This window comes from Vombatus ursinus, unplaced genomic scaffold (assembly GCF_900497805.2).
Source record: "Vombatus ursinus unplaced genomic scaffold, bare-nosed wombat genome assembly UNPS02000749.1, whole genome shotgun sequence".
Classification (NCBI taxonomy): domain Eukaryota; kingdom Metazoa; phylum Chordata; class Mammalia; order Diprotodontia; family Vombatidae; genus Vombatus; species Vombatus ursinus.
The window spans coordinates 18,020,972-18,041,170 of NW_020940527.1; the positions used below are offsets into that span (position 1 = coordinate 18,020,972).

The window sequence follows — 20,199 nt, forward strand, 5'->3', positions numbered from 1 at the left end:
TGCTGAGCACATCTCTTTTGTTTGTTTGTTTTTTGTTTGTTTTTTTTTTGTTTTTTTGTTTTGTTTTGTTTTTAGGCAATTGGGGTTAAGTGACTTGCCCAGGGTCACACAGCTAGTAAGTGTCAAGTGTTTGGTCTGATTTGAACTCAGGTCCTCCTGACTTCAGGGCCGGTGCTCTATCCAGTGTCCCACCTAGCTGCCCCTAAGCACATCTCTTTTGAATGGCATAGGATCTCATTGACCTAGGCTTCTGGTATTCTTGGGCTTTGATGCATTCAGCACAGCATCATGTTATCAAACAAAAAGAATTTGCCATCTCTATCCTTATTCAGATTCTGCACAGGAGCTCTTCCATAACAGTAGCAAACAGCTTTGATGAACATATAGCTTCTTGTTTTTCTTCCTTGCTTGATGTCTCCACCTAGATGGCTCTTAGGCACCTCAAACTCAAATTGTCCAGAACAATGCATCGTTCCTTCCTTAAACCCACTGGTCCTCCCAACTTCTCCATTTCTATCAGAGGCCCTACTATCTTTTCTGATTACTCATGTCCTCGACATAAGAGCCGCCTCTGACTCTCCACACTCAGTCCTCCCACCCCTCCATATCCTTTAGTTACCAAGTTGGTTTTCCTCTTCGCTTTCTCTCACATCCATCCTCTCAGACCACAACCACCCTAATTCATGCCCTCATCTCCTGGTTGTTTATTGCAATTCCAATTGGTCTCCCTGGCGCTGGTCTCTCCCTTCTCCAATCTGTCTGCCACAAAACTGCCAAAATGATATTGCTAAAGCACAATTATGCCCCTTTAAATCCCTTGCTCAAGAATTGTGGATGACCCCCCATTCCCTCTAAGACAGAGGATCTAATTGTAGCAAAAGCTAAATTTCAGTTAAATGCTAGTGAAAATAAATAATTTTTCCCATCCAAGTTCACAGACCCCCTAAAATTTATCCACACACCTCTTTGTGGATCCATGGACCCCAGATTTAAGATCCCGTATTCTAAGATAAAAACTGTCATTTAAAGTGATTTGTAATCTGGTATTTTCCAATTGTTTTGTATCTTCTTTTCTTGGAGACATTCTATAATGCTTTGCTTTCAAAATGGTGTTGCCTACAGCATGTACTTATTATACACAGAAGGCCGCTGAGTATCATCAATAGGGTTCAGGGCTTGGAATTAGGAAGACCTGGGCAAATCACTTAACCTGCTCTAGGTGTCTCAAGAACTCCCCAAGACTTTACCTTCTTCAGTGTGATTTTCCTTTCCATCACATTGATAATAAACTATTTCCATCATTGATGATAGTGGAGCCACTATCATCAATGACGGAAATAGCTTATTATCAATATGCTTGCAAAGATGAAAAATGTATTACATAGACACAAAGGTGAAGGACACAGCTTCTGCTTTCAAGGTGCTAATAGGAAGACAGGACAAATATAAATCAAGATGAAATAAGTACATGAGATCAAACAGAGAGCCATGGGAGATTCAGCAATGCGGAGAATGCATCATGTGCCCTAACAGAGTGCTATGATCACAGAGTCAATCAATAAGGTAGAAGGAACACCTATGGTGGCAGCTGCACCAGCCAGGCCTTCACGCCCAAGCAAGACATTAAAATTTGAAGCCAAAGGGAAAAAAAGTAAATCTTGTGTACAAGAAGGTTGATTTATTTCCATTTAGCCTTTGTAAAGTTGCTATGTTTTCTTTTTCTAAACAGCCTAAGTGATCACTTTCTATTCAAATTGTGCTGAAACTAACAGGAGTTGCTGCTAATGCTTATCCTCACCTATCCCTGAATATTTTGAGTCTTCTACAAAAATCAGTGGGTATTTTCTTCCCTTGGGTAATTTAAGAAGTTGATAGCTGCCTTGGAAATGTTAAAAGCAAATAGAATTATAACATAATTTCTCAACCTCATCTTTTACTCTTGTTACATAAATGGACCTGGGAAGGGCCTAATCCTATCTGCTCTAGAAACAAATTTGTCATTTGCTAGTGAACTTCTCTTGAGTCAGGCAGCATGGCATAGTCAATAGAATACTAGACCTGGGTTCATGTTCTACCTCTCATATGGACCAGCTGGGTACCTTTGGACAAGATTCTTTACATCTCTTTGTCTGAGGAGATTCTCTAGGAAGTATATAGTAAATTGGGGGAGGGGGTAGAAGAGGGGAGTTCCCTAGAAAAGAGACCAGACAGGGACCAGACCTGTGATTTCATTGGGAAAGGGAACTCCCAGGTGAGGAAATTCCCTCTACCAACGTAGTTGGCACCTTCTCTGTAACTTAACGTCAGAGATTAGAGTTGTCTATAGCACCGAGAGCTTACATGATGTGTGGGAAATCATACAGCTAGTATGTGTCAGATGAAAGTCTCGAAAGTCCTTCCTGACTTTGATGCTGGCTCTCTACCCACTCTGCCATGTTGCTTTTCAGAGTTCTCTATTCTGAGGAAATCACAAATGTCCTTGTGTACAGGGGAAGACATTCTTCTGGCTCCACGATAAGATGGGCCCATTTTGTATTTCCAATACCCTTTTTACCTCTGAGGTCCAAACATAAAAACCATAAAGGGAACTGCAATTGGAAGAGGAGAGGGTGGGAGATTAGGCTGAAACTGTGCAATTATCTGGGGAGAGATGGAGATTCTATAGCTGAGTTGACCTGAAAAGAAATACAAAGGTTTCAATTTTCAGCATAATTATAGGAGTCCAATGGCGTCCATCATTCTGAAGATTAGTCATTCAAGAATTTTTTTTAGTAAAATAGTCATCTCTGTCTGACTCAAACTTACACATTGCTCAGTTATGTTAGTCATAAGTAGTTATTGCTATGGTTTCGAGAATTCCAACTAAGTCAATAAGTATAATGAGTATCTACTATATGCAAAACTCTATGTGAGACTCTGGGGCTACAAAAGATTCCTCAAAGAGCTTGACATTTAGTAGAGGAAACAAGACTTAGCTAGGCTAATTCAATTCAACAGACACTTATTAGACGTCCACCTTGTGTCAGGCAAGCAAACATGCGAGCAGGGTGAGGAGAGAAAGGAAGAAAGCAGAGGAAAAAAAGCAGAGAAACAGGGTGCAAAACTCCTTGCTGCAACTGAACCAAATTAAAATGTAATTGGGAAATGTTTAGCAAAATAACAAAAACACCATACAATATAGATGATGTTAAATTGTGATTTTCTAAATCAATATGCCACCCACAAGGATCCATTTCTATTTCAGTTTGACTTTACTAATGTAGTGGATAGCATGTTGGACTTTGAGTGAGGAAGACCAGCTTTGAGTTCCTGGCTATTTGACATTAACCAAGTCATTTGAATTCTCAGTGACCTGAGGATTCCAGCCCAACCCCTGTAGCCATCATCCAGGGAAGCAACCTCTGTGGAGATGGGGGGGGGGGGAGGAGAGGCTGTAGAAGCTATAACCCCTGCCTCTTCAATAGGAAAAGGAAGTTCTCACCATGAGTTCTTAGCATTGTAAAAGGGTTCAACATGGCCTTTGCCACCGCACCTCAAGGACCATGGGAGCTTTCCATCTGACTTGCAGCCGAAAACTCCTATGTACTGTCTCCTCCTATTAGTATGTGAAGTTCTTGAGAATAGAGGTTATTTTGCTTTTCTGTTTGTGTCCTCGGCCCTTAGCAAAGGATTTTGTATATAGTAAATGCTTAATAACTATTTTTTCATTCATTCATTTGTTCATTCATTCATTTAGGCCCTCCCTAGAATTTATCTACAAAGTCAAAATTAATTCAACAAGCATTAATAAATTAAGTGCTGAGGATATAAAGAAAGGCAAGAGACTACAAGCCCTCAAAGGGCTGACAGTCAAATAGGGGAGAAAACAAGAAAAACAAAGATGTACAAACAAATATGTACAGGATAAATTGGAGATAATCTCAGAAAGAAGACATTTGGTCAATCTGTGATGTGTCTTCCTTAAGAAAGTTGCCATACTACTGACAAAATCATAAATCTTTTAGAGTATTTCTGTGTGCACTGATCACTGAGGATACAAAAAGAAAAAAAAATGAACCACAATCCCTGTTCTCAAGGTTTTTACAATCCAATGGGAGGGCTCATGTAATACAAGTTATGTAATGTGATATAGGCAAAAGGGAGGACCAAACCAAGAAACCTAGGGAGATTTTGAAGAAGAGATTATTTTCGGGTAGGGGTATGACAAGAGAGGGGAAAAGGCTGAACCTGAGCTCCATGGGATAAATACAATACAGGAATTGCTAAATTAATGATAAAGACAAAAACACTAGAGACTCAATTCAACAAGTATTTAGTAAGCACCTATGATGGGCTGTCTACTATGCTTAGGTGATGGGCATCAAAAAATATAACAGTCTCTCACCTTAAGTATCTGGTTCTACTAGATGTTAAAAGCACCGCATAATCAATAGTCAAGTGAGCGAGTACAGAGAATGAGTGCTATGAGCTAGTAGAAGGAGGATTCGAGGGAGCCTCTTCTGGCAGAACTGGATTCTGGAGCATACATGAACATTCAGTGACTGCTTCTAACTGGCTAACTACATGGTGAGGGGAGGCTCTCTGATTGGTTTTAGGAGCATTCAAGAAGGCCTGTCAGCTTCACCTACTTGCTCTTTTCCATTCTTTGTCTCATTGTTGGCTGGGCACTGATGACGTGCAGCTATCCATGGAGAGAGTGGAAATAGAAGGGCTCTGAGATCTTCTTTCCTCACCAAAGCCATCTTCACACAAACACATACACACACACACACACACACACTAAATGGAACCTCCTTGACATTTCCATTTATTCTTTTTCATCGTTCAGGAAGTGGCATCTCTGACTTAGGAGAACGAGTTGCATTAGGCCTGGTGTTGCCACTCGCCCAGCTCATAGTGTTGCCCAGAGAAACGAGGTGCGGTCTGTGAGACTGACCTTCAAGACTGCAGTCTAGAAGCAGAACTTAACTTAGCAGTCATTCCACAGTCTGGATATGAATTTGGTGAAACCAATGCCACAGAGGAACTGAACTAAATTTTGAGGTTAATCCCCTACAGAGACCAAGAAGGTAGAGAGAGGATTAGGTTCCCAGAAGCTAGGGAAATGTCTGTATGTTTGTTCTTGCTATAGCTGAAGTAAATGTCCTTTTGGAGAAGCCAGTTCATGTGAAGTGATGTGAGTGAGTGCTAGTCACTGACCCCTCAAAATGGAGGGAACATAGCCAGTGGGAGCTCAAACAGATAGCAAAGAAAATAGATGTACCCCAAACTCCTCAGGGTACCTGAGAACCCGGAGGGGGAGAAATAGCCTGCCTGGCCTTGAGAGGACAAGAGCATATTTGTTATGGAGGGATGATGCAGAAAATCAGGGATATATGACTATTATTGTTCTGCCTATGAGACCACTAACAGGAAGAAGCAGACAGAAGAGAAAATGGAGTAAGCCAATTTTTGCCTTTCTTTTTATCTCCAGCACTTAGTACAGCCTCTGACACATCGTCTTATGGCAGTTAGGTAGTACAGTGGATAGATAGCTAGACTTGACATCAGGAAGACTTGAGTGCAAATCCTGCCTTAGACACTATCTGTGTGACCCTGCCAAGTCACTTAATCACTCAGCCTCAGTTTCCTCATTTGTAAGATGAAGATAATAATTGCACCTATCTCCCAGGGCTGTTGTGAGGATCAAATGAGATAATATATGTAAAGTACTTTGCAAACTTTAAAGCATTATATGCATGCTGGTTATTAGTGTTTAATAAATGCTTGTTGACTGACTCTGAAATAAAAGAAACTTGTAAAAGGAGAAAGGGGAGCTGGCAGATTTGATTTAAAAAAAGGTGGAACTTCTAGGAAGAGATGAGGACTGGAGAGCAGCCAAGGGAAAGGATTGTACCAGAAATCTAGATAAGGCAACAGAGAAGAAATAGGAAGTTGCACAGAGACCTCAAGGTGGGGCAGGACTCTGGGAGAGCCGCCCTGAACCCTCAGGCTCCTGACTGTTCCTCCAACTTTCACTTCCAATTTTAGACCTTGAGATGTGATGCTGTGACTAGTCCCACAGGGGGAAGTAATAGAAGTTCTTCCCCCGACTCTTGCATTTTGCCTCATGCACCCAGCAAAAGCTCAAGGCCAGAGGAAGCAGCAGGGGGCAAAAGCAGCATTAGTGGATATGCCACTACAGCTGCTGCTGATGTCCTGGCCATTGAAAGCCCTGCTGGTTCCAAGGGGCCAGAATCAGCTCAGCCCCTGCCTTTCTTCCTAATAGAGGCTCTAATTACAATAGGCATGAGAGCACGGGGTCTAAACTTTCTTTGTGTCACAGACTCCTTTGGTATTCTAAGTAAGCCCATGGACCCCGTCTTAGAAGAATGTCTTTAAATCATAAAATAAAATGCAGAAGATTACAAAGGAAACCAATTACATTAAAATAAAGATGTAATTTTCTTTTCCTTCTTATTCAAGTTCATGAACCCCTGGTTAAAAACCCCTGCATTAGGATAATATTAGGCTCCTAGGTACCTAATGCTATGGGCACACTCTTCCCAGGTGTGTCAGTAACCTCAGCAGCACTTAGCAGGTAGACAGGCCATCCCAGCTGGGAAACCTTAACCACTCTGATTTGTGTGCTTGTCTAGAGTTACAAGGATTTTTTCTTCATGTAAACCCACGGAGTGTTTCGCAGAATTTCGGCGGCTCACCAAACAGTTCAAGAAATGCTGGAATGGGCAATTAATGTCCTTTTCAAGTCTAAAATACTACAATTGTATTAAATTTAATTGTGGGATGAGAAATTTAGAACTGGATGGGACCATAATGTTCATCCAATCCAACTTCTCCCCCAAAGAGGGAGTTCAAAGAGGAGAGGCCTGAGGCTCACAAAGGTTAATAAGTGACTTGTCCAGGGTCACACAGGTAATAAGTGGGAAAACCAAGACCTTATGAGTCCAAATCCAATACCCTTACTATGAAGTTCCTTAACTTATTATCAGAGCTTCTTAATCTGGGATCTGTGAGCTTTTTTAAAAAAGAAATTGATAACTATATTTCAACTGTCTTTTACCAGGCTACCAAAGAGGTCCAGGATACACAAAGGTTAACAATCCTTTTACTAGATAATTCTGTCACACCTAAAATGTAAGACACCCAAGTCTCTCAATTTATATTCCTTCATTTTCCCCTAGTATTTCTTTATTTGCTTCCCATAGGTTTTTTTTAACACAATCATCTTTAGATAATTAGGAATTAATTAACTTTCCTTAGTTCAGTAGCATAACTATCTTAAAATTAACACTTATTTCACACTCCATTTCATCTTTGACAGATTTGGTTTCTTTTTTCTTTTTTTTTCTTTTTCTCCCAGGAGATTTGTAAGAACAACCCTCTTAACTTTGTCATTTTGCTTTTTCCATAGTCTTTCCTGCTCCCCACCAACTCTGCCTTTCAATAATTCCTATACTTATCTCATCACTTGAGTTGCATGAAAGCATCTTAATCCTTCATGGATTTGTGTTCATACCTGCCTTGCCTCATCATCCCTTCATTCCAGAGATTCATAACTGGCTCCTTAAAATATATTTAATGTGTTTTCAATTGATTAATTTATTGATACTTAATGTATCAATCACTTGTGTGGTCTTGGACAAATCACTCAACCATCTTGGGATTCAGTTTACTCTTCTGTAAAATGAGAGGTTGGATTACATGGGTCCAGCTCTATATCTATGATCTTAAATTTAGAAGAGGGATAGATGTGAGAGGAAAGATAATGAGTTCTGTTTGGACCTGTTGAGTTTGAGATTCTTATAGATTGTCTAGATGAAAATATCCGATAGACAGTTGGTGAAGTTGGACCAGAACTCAGGAGATTGTGGTTAGATGCACAGATCTGGAAATACCCAACACAAAAATGTTAATTAAATCCATATGAGCTGATGAGATCACCAAGAGATAATTTCCTTGAGGACACAGACTGTCTTTTGCCTCTTTTTGTACCCCCCAGTGCTCAATATAATAATGCCTGGCACAGGTGCTTAATAAATGTTTATTTATTAATTGATTGATATAGCCTTTTCAACTTCCCACTAACTCTGCCTTCCAATTTTTCATCAATGGAGTTGCATGAAAGCATCCTAGCCCCTAAATCACACAAAATCATATAAGTGTAGATAGATTTTAAAAGATATATTTATTTATTTTTAGTTTTTAGTGATCACTTGTATAAGATTTTGAGTTCTTAATTTTCCCCATCCCTCCTCTCCCCCTTCCCTGAGCCGGCCTGCAACCTGATATGGACTATACATGTAGAATTATGTTGTACATATTTCCACATTACTCATGTCGTGAAAGAAGAATCAGAACAAAAGGGAAAAGCCACAACAAAGAAAAAAAAGAGGAGAGAAAATAGTATGCTTTGATTTGCATTCAGACTTCATAGTTCTTTCTCTGGATGTGGATAGCATTTTCCATCCTGAGTCTTTTGGAATTGTCTTAGATCATTGCATTGCTAAGTCCATCAAAGTAGGTCATCGCACAATGTTGCTGTTTCTGTGTGCAATGTTCTTGTAGGTAGCTTTAATATACAAAAGCATATTTTAGAGAGTTATAAAACAAAGTTTCATATGATGTCTAAGGGAGAAGGTCATTACCAACTAGTACCAATTTTGCTTCTTGGAAAAGGTAGCATTTGGGACTTTCAAGGATGAGTAAGAAGTTCAACAGATAAAAATAGGGAGGGAAGGTATTTCTGTGATAACTTAAGCAAAACAATTGGAGCATGAGAGCCTAGTGAAGGCAGAAGACTGCAAATTGTCCAGTTTTGCTGCCATATTGAATGAGTGGAGAGAATCAATACAAGATTGGGTGGCATCAAATTGTGGAGGACCTTGAATGCCAGGCAGAAGAATCTGAACTTTACTAGGTATGCAATAAGGAGCCAATGAAGAATGATATGATCAGATCCATGTATAAGAAAGATTATTCTGGTATGAAGTTGTAAAGAGTGAAGGCAGGAAGACCTCTTCTGAAGAAGCAATTGCAATTGTCCAGGCAGATGGTAATAAAGGCCTATATCAGGGTAGTGGCAGGGAAAATAGAGAGGAGGGAGCACGTATGAGAGATATTGCAGAGGTGAAATTGAGAGGACCCAATAAGTTATTGACTCTGAGAGTGGAGGGAGAAAAAAGAACTAGAGATTAGATAAGATATGTATAATTCTACTGTAGTTAAAAATATTAAATGTGGTTTTAGATACTTTGAATTGGAGGTGTAAGTGGGACATTTACTAGAAATGTTATGTAGCTAGTTGGAGAGGTAAGTTGGAAGTTGAGAAGAGAGGTCAGGCTTGGTAATATAAATTTGAGATTCATCTGCAAAGATGTGGTAGTTGGAGTGGAGGGATCAAAAGAGATTGCCAAGGCAGACAATGTAGAAAGAGCCAAGTATGTGTCCTTGGAGAATACCCATTTTAAGAGGTCAAGGACAGCTAAGTGGCATAGTGGATAGAGCACCAACCCTGAAATCAGGAGAACCTGAGTTCAAATCTGGCCTCAGACCGAACACTTGACACTAACTAGCTGTGTGACCCTGGGCAAGTCACTTAACCCCAATTACCTAAAAATTAAAAAAAAATTTAAAAAAGAGGTCAAGAAGAGAATAAGGAACCAGCCAAATCAAGAAATAGCTAGAAAGGTTAGATGATAACCAGGAAGTATGGTATCTCTGAAGCTAAGGGAAGAGAAAGTCTTCAACAGAAAAGGGTAGTTAATTGAAAGCTGTTGTTGGAAATTCTAGTATACAGCTCAGGAGTACTGACTCAAGAAAAATTTTTGAATTATCCACATAGATAGTTGAAGCCATGGGAATGCATGAGCTCACCAAGAAAGATGGTATAGAGAAAAGAGAAGGGGTTCAATTACAGAGCTTTGGGCAACTCTTGAATTAAGCAAATAGGATGAAAAAGGGTGGCCAACAGAGATAGAAAAGGAATGATCAAAGAAATAGCAGAAAGAAGCAAGTGTAGTACTGTGGAAACCAAGGGAAGAGACATAGGCTATAGAGAGATAATTAGGAAAATAATCTGCCCCAGACCTGGTAGACTTCTCTTTGGGCTTCAGTTTCTTAATTTATAAAATAAGAGATTAGATTGTATTAGATGATCTCTAGTCCCTTCCAAATACAACATCCTTTGGTTCTACCATTAGTCATTCTTTTGGGTTAAGGTATCAAAAATTCCTGTAAGGTATCAAATATTCCTGATTGATACTGTTAGTATCAATTGATTGAAAAAATACATGACCAGATATAAACTCCTCACAATAGTTCTGTGATCCTCAATCCTCCAAAGGGTTCATGGTCAAGAGGTTATAAACCCCTGGGCTGTGATGTGGGGCAGACGCAGAGGAGCCAGGGTATTGAGCTGAGCCACCAAGATAGTGAAGTGCCATCTATATCATATAAGGATGGATTGAAGAAACTGAGGATTCTTAGGGAAAAAAAGACTGGAGGGGAAGGAGCGGAAATAATAGCTGACTTGAGGTGTGCAAAGGGCTATCACATGGAAGAGAGATTAGATTTTCTGTTTGGCCCAAGGACAGAACCATCCTCAATGGTGAAAGTTGCAAACAGACTTATTATTGATGCAAGAAAAAATCTTCCTAACAATTAGAACTGCACAAAAGTGAAATGAGTAGCCTAGAGATGGTGGATTCCCCCTCCTTGGAAATCTCCAGATATAAGTTGGATATGTTTTGTTCATATAACTATTTACCTATTGTTTCCCTGCATTAGAATGTATGCTCCTTGAGGGCAAGGACTGTTTTTTTTTTCTTTTTTGGGGGGTGGGGAGGTATCTTTTTTCTTTTTTTTTTCTTTCTTTCCTTCTTTCTTTCTTTCTTTCTTTCTTTCTTTCTTTCTTCCTTCCTTCCTTCCTTCCTTCTTTCCTTTCTATCCCCAGCACTTAACACCATACCTAGAACATAGTAAGCTCTTAATAAAGGCTTGTTGACTGACTGACTCTCTTATATATTATAGCAGGTATTTCTTTCGAAATGGGTTGAACTAGATACTGAAGTTCCTTCCAACTCACAAATTCTGTGATTCAGTGAATTGTCCATTCGATTTTCCATGGCAACTGATACATAGGAAGCTCACTCCACCTTACTCTATACTCCGAAGCCATCTTGCTTCAAGGACTCTATAAAGTGCTGGTCAAAAAAAGACCTAACTGTTAGAATCTACCATATCATTTTTTTTTAATCCTTTGCTACCTGCAGACTTTGTTGAAAGAATTTATTATCCTTTCAGCAATGATTTGTATCTCTTTATCTAACCATCTAGGTCATAAGAAAGAGAATCTACATTTGCTTAGCTCTAATTGATATTAAAGTTCAACCCTGAGTTAGTAAAGTCGCCAGACAGAAATGACCACCTTTACGCCTCAGGTTTGTCCTTGACTGTGGCCTACTCCCAAGCCAGGCATTTCCTGACATCCGAAGCCAGTTTCACCTGGAGGCCTCTGAAATATGTGTGCGTTGCGTGGACCAGTTTTTTCCCCTCATCCAGCTGGCACTTTTTCTCTTGGGAGGAGTTGTTTTCCCTTAGGGAAAATACAAAGGGCACCTCCACACCCATACTAAGACACATGAAGTCTGCTGGTATTTAAAGGCTGACAAATTTAGCTTGCTGATCCTTGCTGTTGCACAGACTGAGAGCACCTGATATCACCAGCATGAAATTCCCCAGCCTCTCCAGCCTGCTGTATATTCTGTTTCTGTGTTTGTTAGCCTTCTCTACAGAAGGTATGGCCTTACTCTGGGAAAGTGGGTGGCAAGGCTTTGATTTCTTTTTTAGCTTGGGCTTTTTGGGCAAAGGCATAACTAGGGTGGGACAATTGGAGCTTTGTTTCATGGCACCGAATTTAGAGACTGCCAAAGTTAAGGCACTAACAACACTTCTTCAAGAATAATTAGTTGAAACAGAAAGCTATCAGATGGTGGAGAGAGGGGTCTTTGAGGGCAGGGACAGTCATTTGCCTCTTTTTGTACCTCTAGTGCTTAACCTTGTGACTGATACATAGAAAGCACATAATAACTATTTATTGATTAATTAATTGAGATGAGCTCCTTTTTCATCTGACTCTGTCATTCCCCACCTCCTGCCAGCCCTATCATCATTTCTCCCTCTTCACTAGCCTCCCCAGCAATGGGTAGAATGCTAGTATGTCCCACCTCCCCATTCCCTGGCCCCCTGATAGCAATGCCCCTTACAAAGGCTGGATGGTGACCAGTTCAACACTATATCATTTACCTGAAAGCTCCATGCAATCTGATCTTGGTGTGGTTCATGGTCCTTAGTCTGGGTGTGAAAATTCCCTGTTACAGTTATAGGCTCAGGATAAGTGGTGGGGAACCTGCAACCTCGAGGACACATGTGGCCGTCTAGGTCCTTCGATGTGGCCTTTTGACTGAGTCCAAGTTTTACAGAACAAATCCTTTTCTGTAAGGGGATTTGTTCTATGAAGTTTGGATTCAGTCGAAGAGCCACACCTGAGGACCTAGAGGGCCACATGTGGCCTTGAGGCCGCAGGTTCCCCACCCCGATAGACCGTTCTACAGAGATTTCCAGAGACAAGTACAAAAGCCGGCTAAGCTTTGAGTCTAGTTAGGGGTGCTTTATGAAAGTCATAGTGATGTATATGTGGTCTTCTGAAGCATCTAAGCATCTACCCTGGTCCCTATTCTTAGGCATCACTTAGGCTTTGCCTAAGAAATATTACAAACTTCCACAAACAAACAGCTTGGGAAGATGGTAAAAGGACAATAAGAAATTGTCTGACTTGTCCAGGATAAAGGCACTGCTTCTAGATTCTGAGGGGCCTTTGAAAATGGAATATTTGGAGCTCTGGCTATAGAGATTGAATTCTGATATCTCCCCTTGATCTGAAGAGCTGGATGTCTGGATTCCAAGGTTTCTCACCAGTCTAGTCTCCAGACTGAGTCTTTTTCTACCTGGAATGAATGATAAATTGTCAAGAAGGTTTTGTTTGTTCGTTTGTTTTTGTTTTTGTCCAGGCTTGTGGCATCATTGGTATAGGGGACTTCAGGTAAGGAAACTCCCTCTACCGACGCAGTTGTCTGAGACACCAAAAGGCTAGATGACCACCCAGAATCATATAGGCACGTCTTTCTGACTCTGAGCTCAACTCTTTCACCAAAATACCAATCTGCTGTCTAGAAAATGCTAACTTTTATTCAAAGTCTGTGAAATTCAGTTGTATAAATGTCAGAGTATATTGTATGTGCAGAGGGCCCCCCAGCTTGTCCACACACAGAATGAAAGGGCTTATTATCCTCTCCATTCCTAGAAAAGGAAATGAAAATGAAAATTTGTTTGACTCCTGGCTCATTGCCTTAGATGTGAGGAGAGGTGTGTATGTTTAAGAGCTAATAATTTGTCATGAGGGGCCAAGGGAAGAAGAAAGAAATGTGGCATTCTACTGCCTTCCAGAAAAGATGACAATGAAAAACTCAGATTTTGCTAAGTTTGTTCTTTAATGCTCCAGAGAGCAAGGAAGAATGGGAGAGGGAAGAAGAGAAAATTAATTCCACGTCCCTGCGAAATTTCATTGTCAACGAGTGAGAATTTCTCTAAACACAGAAAGCCTACCTACGTGACTACTTCAGCACACAGTGATCTCTCCCTCCTCTGCGTAGAAAGCACTTATTAGCTCTACCTTTCACTGAATACTTAATCATGTCATTATAGTTATTTAAATTTTAGTGCTCCCTCTCTCAAATGGATGGCAAGCTCCTCACAACCTGGGACCTGGTATAATGGAGATAATATAGTGGACAGAATTCTGGACTTGGAAGCAGAATAATTTGGTTCAAGTCTTGCCTTAGATGCTTACTAGCTGTGCAATCTTGAGAAAATGATTTAACCTCTCTGAGCTGAGGCTTCAAACCCAATGCTTAGAATTCACAATCTCACTATCTGATTTCATTCAACATGACCACATGTACTTGTGTGTGCACACAGGTGTAATAGTCATATTATAGCAAACTGGAAATGTTTCTGTTTATGTCTCCACAGGTGCAAGACGAGTTAGACACCAGAAAGTTCTCTGCTGCCAGAATGCTCCAAACCATGTGCTCAGGAGTTTGAAAGGTAACCAATTCAACCTCTTCCTTTGGAGCTGCCGAAGTCTAGTATTATAGCCATTTATTTCCAGGACCTCTGCACCAATCATTTTGATTGGGAAAAAATCCGGGGGGGCAGGGGGAGGAATATTTCACAGCTCCAAAGGCTCCTCTTTGGGTTTAGGAAGGTACAAAACTTTGCTCCCTCCTTGAAATCCCATAGTCACCAGAGGAGGGGGGAGGGGCAGGGTGAGGAATGGTGTAGTACTAAGATCATTAGATTTGCTCTTCAGAAGTCATTTAACGTCAGGGTCGCAGTCTGAAGACTTTCTTCATAGTTATATTAGATCTGCAGTTAACTCAGGCTCCGTGAACTTGGTTGAGACAGAGATAGAGATAAGAGAGATAGATATAGATATGTTGATATATAGGGAACAGCAGGTAAGCCAGTTTGGCTGGAATATATTACATGTGAGGGAAGTAATGTGCAAGCAACCTGGAAAAGAAAGACTGGAGACGCACGGTGATGGGTTTTAAATACTAAACAGAGGAGTTGGTATTTTTCCTAGAGACAATAGAATCACCAAAGTTCTGTGAGCTGGGTCAAACCTGTGCTTACTCTTGGCAAGTAAAGAGTAAACTTGCAAACCTTTTAAAATGTGTTTTCTTAAGACATAAGATTTCCTACCACCTTCTGTTATCTACTAATAAAACAAAATTTTCACTTCACTGTAATGGGGCTGGGGATACTGTCACCCATGTGTTGTTAGTGTTGGATTTTGTAAATATATGTCTGGCTTGTCCTAATTTAATCAAAATCTTTCTCCCTCTCTCCTCCCCCCTCTCCCCTTTCTCCTTTCTCCTCCTTCTCCTCCTCCTCCTCCTCCTCCTCCTCCTCCTTCCCCTCCTCCTTCTTCCTCTTCTTCCTCTTCTTCTTCTTCTTCTTCTTCTTCTTCTTCTTCTTCTTCTTCTTCTCTCTCTCTCTCTTTCCCTCCCTCCTCTCTGACTCTCTTTCTCTTCCTTTTTCCCCCATTTTCTTTCTCTCTCTATACATTTTTTTCTCCCTGTTTCTCTCTGCTTCTGTTATCACCTCTCCCCCTACCCTCCCCTTTTCTTGATCCATCATTCTTCCCACACACAATCCTTCCTCTCTTATCCTCAGGGAGAAATCCAAAAATGGCACCGCTCCACAAATTTTGTAAAGGCAGAGTCAGTTCTCTTTGTAAGAGGATCCCTGGGGCACTTCCTCAGATATAACCCACCAGAACAGGAGACCACAAAAGAAGGCAAAGACCAAGAGACCTTCTCTGACCTCCAAGTTAACAAGGCTGCTTTTTGCTTTCAACCTGAAGCCCCTCACCCTTCAAAGGGGATTCATCCCTCTCCAAGCTGCATCGTGCTGACAAAGATCAATCTTGGATGAACCCCTGCACCCAACTCCCAAAGGCCACCCATTCAGTCATTGAGTCTCAATCACCCTTCGGCCAGTTGTGTTTGCTCTGCCCAGGGAAAGCATGAGACTGAAAGCTTCTGTAGCTGTCTGTGCCAAGGATACTCAGATTATAGTATCTCTGCCCCTCTCTGGCATTGTCACTTAACTGATCCTGACCTCCTGTTCTTTATGCTTTAAGTTTGTCATACATAGTTTGTCATACGTGTAACTAATGAATGAATCACAGGTTTGAAACTCCTGTGTAGTTCCTGTGTGCTAAATCCCCAAAGAGCAAGCACAAAGAGTTCTGTTACTGGGCATGTGCCATCGGACAGTATCAGCACTCACCTTATAGCTAACAGTGTTTGATTTTACTTCTACTATACAGGGCTTTGCAATTTGAGGGCTGGCTGAGGTCCTGGAAAGGGGATCATAATCATAATTGTGCAATACAGTGGAATAAAGCTCTGTGTTTAGCACTGTGCCACTAACTAGATGTGTGATGTTGGACTGGTCCCATAGGTTTCATCTATAAAATGAAGTATTTTCACTTGGCCTTTTGGGTCTCATTCAGCTCTGAGGATTATTGATTTCAAGTCTCAAAGACAGAATTACAAAATCCTGAGATTTCAAGGCACTTGAAAAGTCACTTACTTTTGTCCAAAGGAAGGACTCCTTGGGAAGAAAATCCCACAGCTTCTTCATATAACATATTCCAACATCTAATAACTGTCAATGTAAACTTCATCTTTATGTCCTACTATATCATTGAATAATAAAGATGTTTTCCAGTCAATAAATTAATCAAAAGCATTTCTTTAGAGTTTGCTATGCGTCAGGCACTATATAAACACTGGGGATACAGAAAAAAGTTAAAAACAGTCCCTTCCCAAAAGGAACTGGTAATTTAACAGAAGAGGCAACATATAAATAAGTGTATAGAGAGAGTAGATGGATGGTAGAGGTGAAGGGAGCTGGAGGAACTAGGAAAAGCCTCCTGCAGATTTCTATCTTGCAGAATAAGGGAAAGGAGAGTTAGGCAGAGAGGAAAGAAAGGGAAAAGGAAGAGAAGGCTAGAGAAAGAGGGAGAAGAGAAATGGAGAAAGAAGGAATGAAGAGGAGGAGGAGGGAGTCAGTCCTGGGTCCTGTGGAGATAGCTTGACCAAAGAATTGGACTCCAACCTCAACTCTCACCTACTGCAGGAAACCTACCTTCCAAGAAGAGCCAATACGTGTGAGCTAATCAATTTACAAAGTTATTAAATACCCAGGGAAGGGGTTTCCTGGTGGAAGGAAAAACAGTGGCCCACACTGAGTGCTGTCAGAACCAGATTAAAATGTGATTGGGAAATATTTAACAAATAAATAAAAATACAGTAGAACATAGATATTGTTAATATATGGTTTTCTGATACAATATGTAGACAGTGGGGTTCCTTAGGTATGGTTTGGTGGACCCTGTTTCTCTCTGAGTTTGATACCACTGATATATACAACACTGTGTGTGTTTACATTTCCTTTGAGTGGACAGATGGTTCTGTCCTTAATGGGCTTATTTCCCACTAAATCTTCCTCCTTATCAGATCCTGTCAAGGTATATTAAACCTGGACTTCCAGACCTGCCATCTTGCTGCCTCCTGGGAATGTTTGTCCAGAGCATTTGCAATGACTCCCACCACCAGATTTTGGGGTAGGTTCAGGCCTGTGATTTCATTAGTATAGGGAATTCCACCTTCACAGGTAGCAGATTATCAACTCCTTTTTTAATGCATACTCTCAGACAGTTGCCTGGAACACTGAGAAATGAGGTGATTTTCCCAGTGGTTAGATGGAGAATATGCATCAAAGGCAGGAATTGAATCCAGATTCCAAAGTTGGTTCTTCATTCACTACACAATGCAATTTTAATACGGAGCACTCCATCTACCTTCTAAATGACATACAATGTCATTTAACATGCTTGCCTATTTTGTGTCACTTGCTGTAGTTCTAAACTGGATTAGAGTACTCTAAGAGTACAAATATGGGAAGGTAATATGGCTTCTAGTAGTGGGGGGAAAGGATTGGATTGTCTATGTCTCCACCATTAAAACTGGCTATGTAACCCAGGGCCCCTGATTATGGAGCTTCTCTGGAACTCAGTTTCTTTAAATGAAAGTGAAGATTAGATGATCTCTTCTTCTGAAATTCTATGATCTCAAATGAGAGGCCGTGTGACTTAGCGGATAGAGGGCTGACTTTGAAATGAGGAATACCGAGGTTCAAATCCTTCCTTTGACACACACTAGTAACCATGGGCAAATCATATTTCTCAGTACCCCAGGCAACTCACAAAGAATCAAAGTTACAGGAGAGTGATCTCTGCAAGGGCGAGCAGAGTTTCCCCCACACCATGAAATCACAAATCTGGATCAGCCTTCCCCCTTCTCTCACCCCCCAAAAGAAAAATCCTCTCAGAAGGTATAACTGGAAATTTCTAATGGCAGAAGATTCCACTGCCCTGCCACTCCCTTCCTCCCTCCTGCACTGCCCAAATATGCAAAATCAAATACTAGGAGGAAAAGCATTTCCTTATAATCCCACAAGACAAACTAAATAAAACTACAGAATTGCTAGGCAGCTGACAGTAAATATTTATGACATTCCAGTAAATATATATATTTCATTGGCTGTGAAGCCATATACTAAGAGATATTGGAAGTTGAAGAGGACATAAAAGAAATGAAAGATTGGATGTGAGACACCTTCCAGGAAGGAGGATTATGAATGACCATAGCCGTTTGGGGTTGGGGATTGCAGGGGCTGATTTTTGAATAAAAAGCAGGGATGAGCTCCTCTTGTTGTATCTGGAATGGTCATTCTTCACTTGTCTAGCTACCACCTTAACCTTTTGGAGTGACTCGATGTTACAAAAGAGTTGCCTTTCCTTTAAACCTCCACAGAGGCCCAGCCCCAACTTAGGAGCTTCTTTGAAGTCACCCAAACCGAAGGGAGGATAATGAATCAATATGGGGTAAGGAAATGGGACAACAGGAGCTCTTGGTTTTTAAGCCGTTAAAACTTCAAACTGTACTAAGACTTTTGGGGCACTCTATAGAGTTACTCATTAGCATATGGACCACAAGTGGTCTCACAACAAAGAATACAAAGGGGCATGTACTTCCTCCTAATGGGACACTAATCATTGCTGCTCCAGTTCTGGGAAATGCAACGACTCTCATATCTACAACTCAAGCAATGGGAACTTTCTTAAATATAACCCAATTTAGAGCATATTAAAGTTGTTAAGGGCTGTACAGATTTTATAATGAGGCTGACAGAGGGAGCTGGAGCCTTTTAGGGTTTTTTAAAATTATTAACAAATATAAAATAGGACAAGTATATCACTATATAAAATAGAAGGGGAGGAAAAGATTGTAGATGAAGTTCTGAATCTTTATTACATACAGCTTGCTTTTCTTTGTAAGTATATAATAAATTCAACATGTTATCTTTGAAGCAGTCTGGCTAGTCTGTGTTTCCTACTGACCTTCCTTCTGTTTTCTTTTGTACATTTTAAATGCCTCAATGATCCTCTTTATTACTTTTTTCTTTTTTTTATTTTCATAATGATAATCTTGTCATTAGCCCTACCTCCAACCCCCAATTGGGATGAGGACAACCAAGAGCTTGAAGCTTTTTATGTGTTACAGGGAGCTATCCAATGAGGGCCAGATTATGAGAGTATGAGCATTTGGTGAGACTGCTTCCAAAAGCACCTGACGTTGTGGAGGAGGGAAAGGGAGCTCTTCACTTCAGTGCATTTGAAGGTATTCTAGGACTGTTTCCTATGTGATTACTCACTTCTGGAGGAATACCTTTTGATAGGCCCCTGAGCCAGAACCAAGTATGTCTAGAAAAGGCACTCACTGACTGGCCAGATAAGGCTCTCTTCCCTGGTGGTGACTGAGACAAAGATTTCTGTAAGCCTCCAGGAGGGAAGAGATAGAGTCAGCAGCCAACTCTCCCTCACCCACACCGACACATAGCCATGAGCATGGTGTGGCTGTTTGTCTGTCACTGCTGTGTCCCTTCCTTCCTGATTTTAGGAGACCTGGTAAGCTTTGAGGTGTCAGAATAGTGAGCTACCAGGGGTTCGATAATTGGAGTCCATATCAGTTTTCCTAAAGCCAAGCCAAAGGCTTGATCATGGTGGTATGGACAGCCCCAAGACCTGACCTGGGGGATCCAGCCCAACAATGAATAGACCTGGGAGCAAGGAAGCAACTCTGCACACCGGGCTCAGCTCTGGACAACTGCAAGAGAAGTTCCAAAACTTTTTTGAACATTGACTGTTTTTGGAGTATTTGGTCTTCCAAGGTGACTGCTTTGTAAGAGGCAACAGTGAAAGGGGCATAGATGACAGAATCAAGAAAACCTGGGTTCAAATTACCCTTTGGACACTTACTGGCTGTGTGACTTGGTTTCCTCATCTGTAAAATGAGGAAATTGGCTATATGATCAGATGAACTGCTTAGAGGAAGTTAGGTGCTCTGGCGGATAGAGCACCAGACCTGGGGTCAGGAAGACCTGAGTTCAAATCTGGCCTCAGATACTTACTAGCTGTATGAGCCTGGACTAATCTCTGTT

General features: G+C 40.9%; 1 protein-coding gene across 1 annotated transcript; it reads left to right on the forward strand.

Moving 5' to 3' along the window:
- Positions 1–11,673: 11,673 nt before the first annotated feature.
- On the forward strand, positions 11,674–16,374 carry CUNH10orf99 (chromosome unknown C10orf99 homolog). The gene is made up of 3 exons (XM_027857826.1): positions 11,674–11,798; positions 14,092–14,166; positions 15,301–16,374. The coding sequence occupies exons 1-3, from the start codon at positions 11,729–11,731 to the stop codon at positions 15,393–15,395; spliced, it is 240 nt and encodes a 79-aa protein (XP_027713627.1). The 5' UTR covers positions 11,674–11,728; the 3' UTR covers positions 15,396–16,374.
- Positions 16,375–20,199: the final 3,825 nt, after the last annotated feature.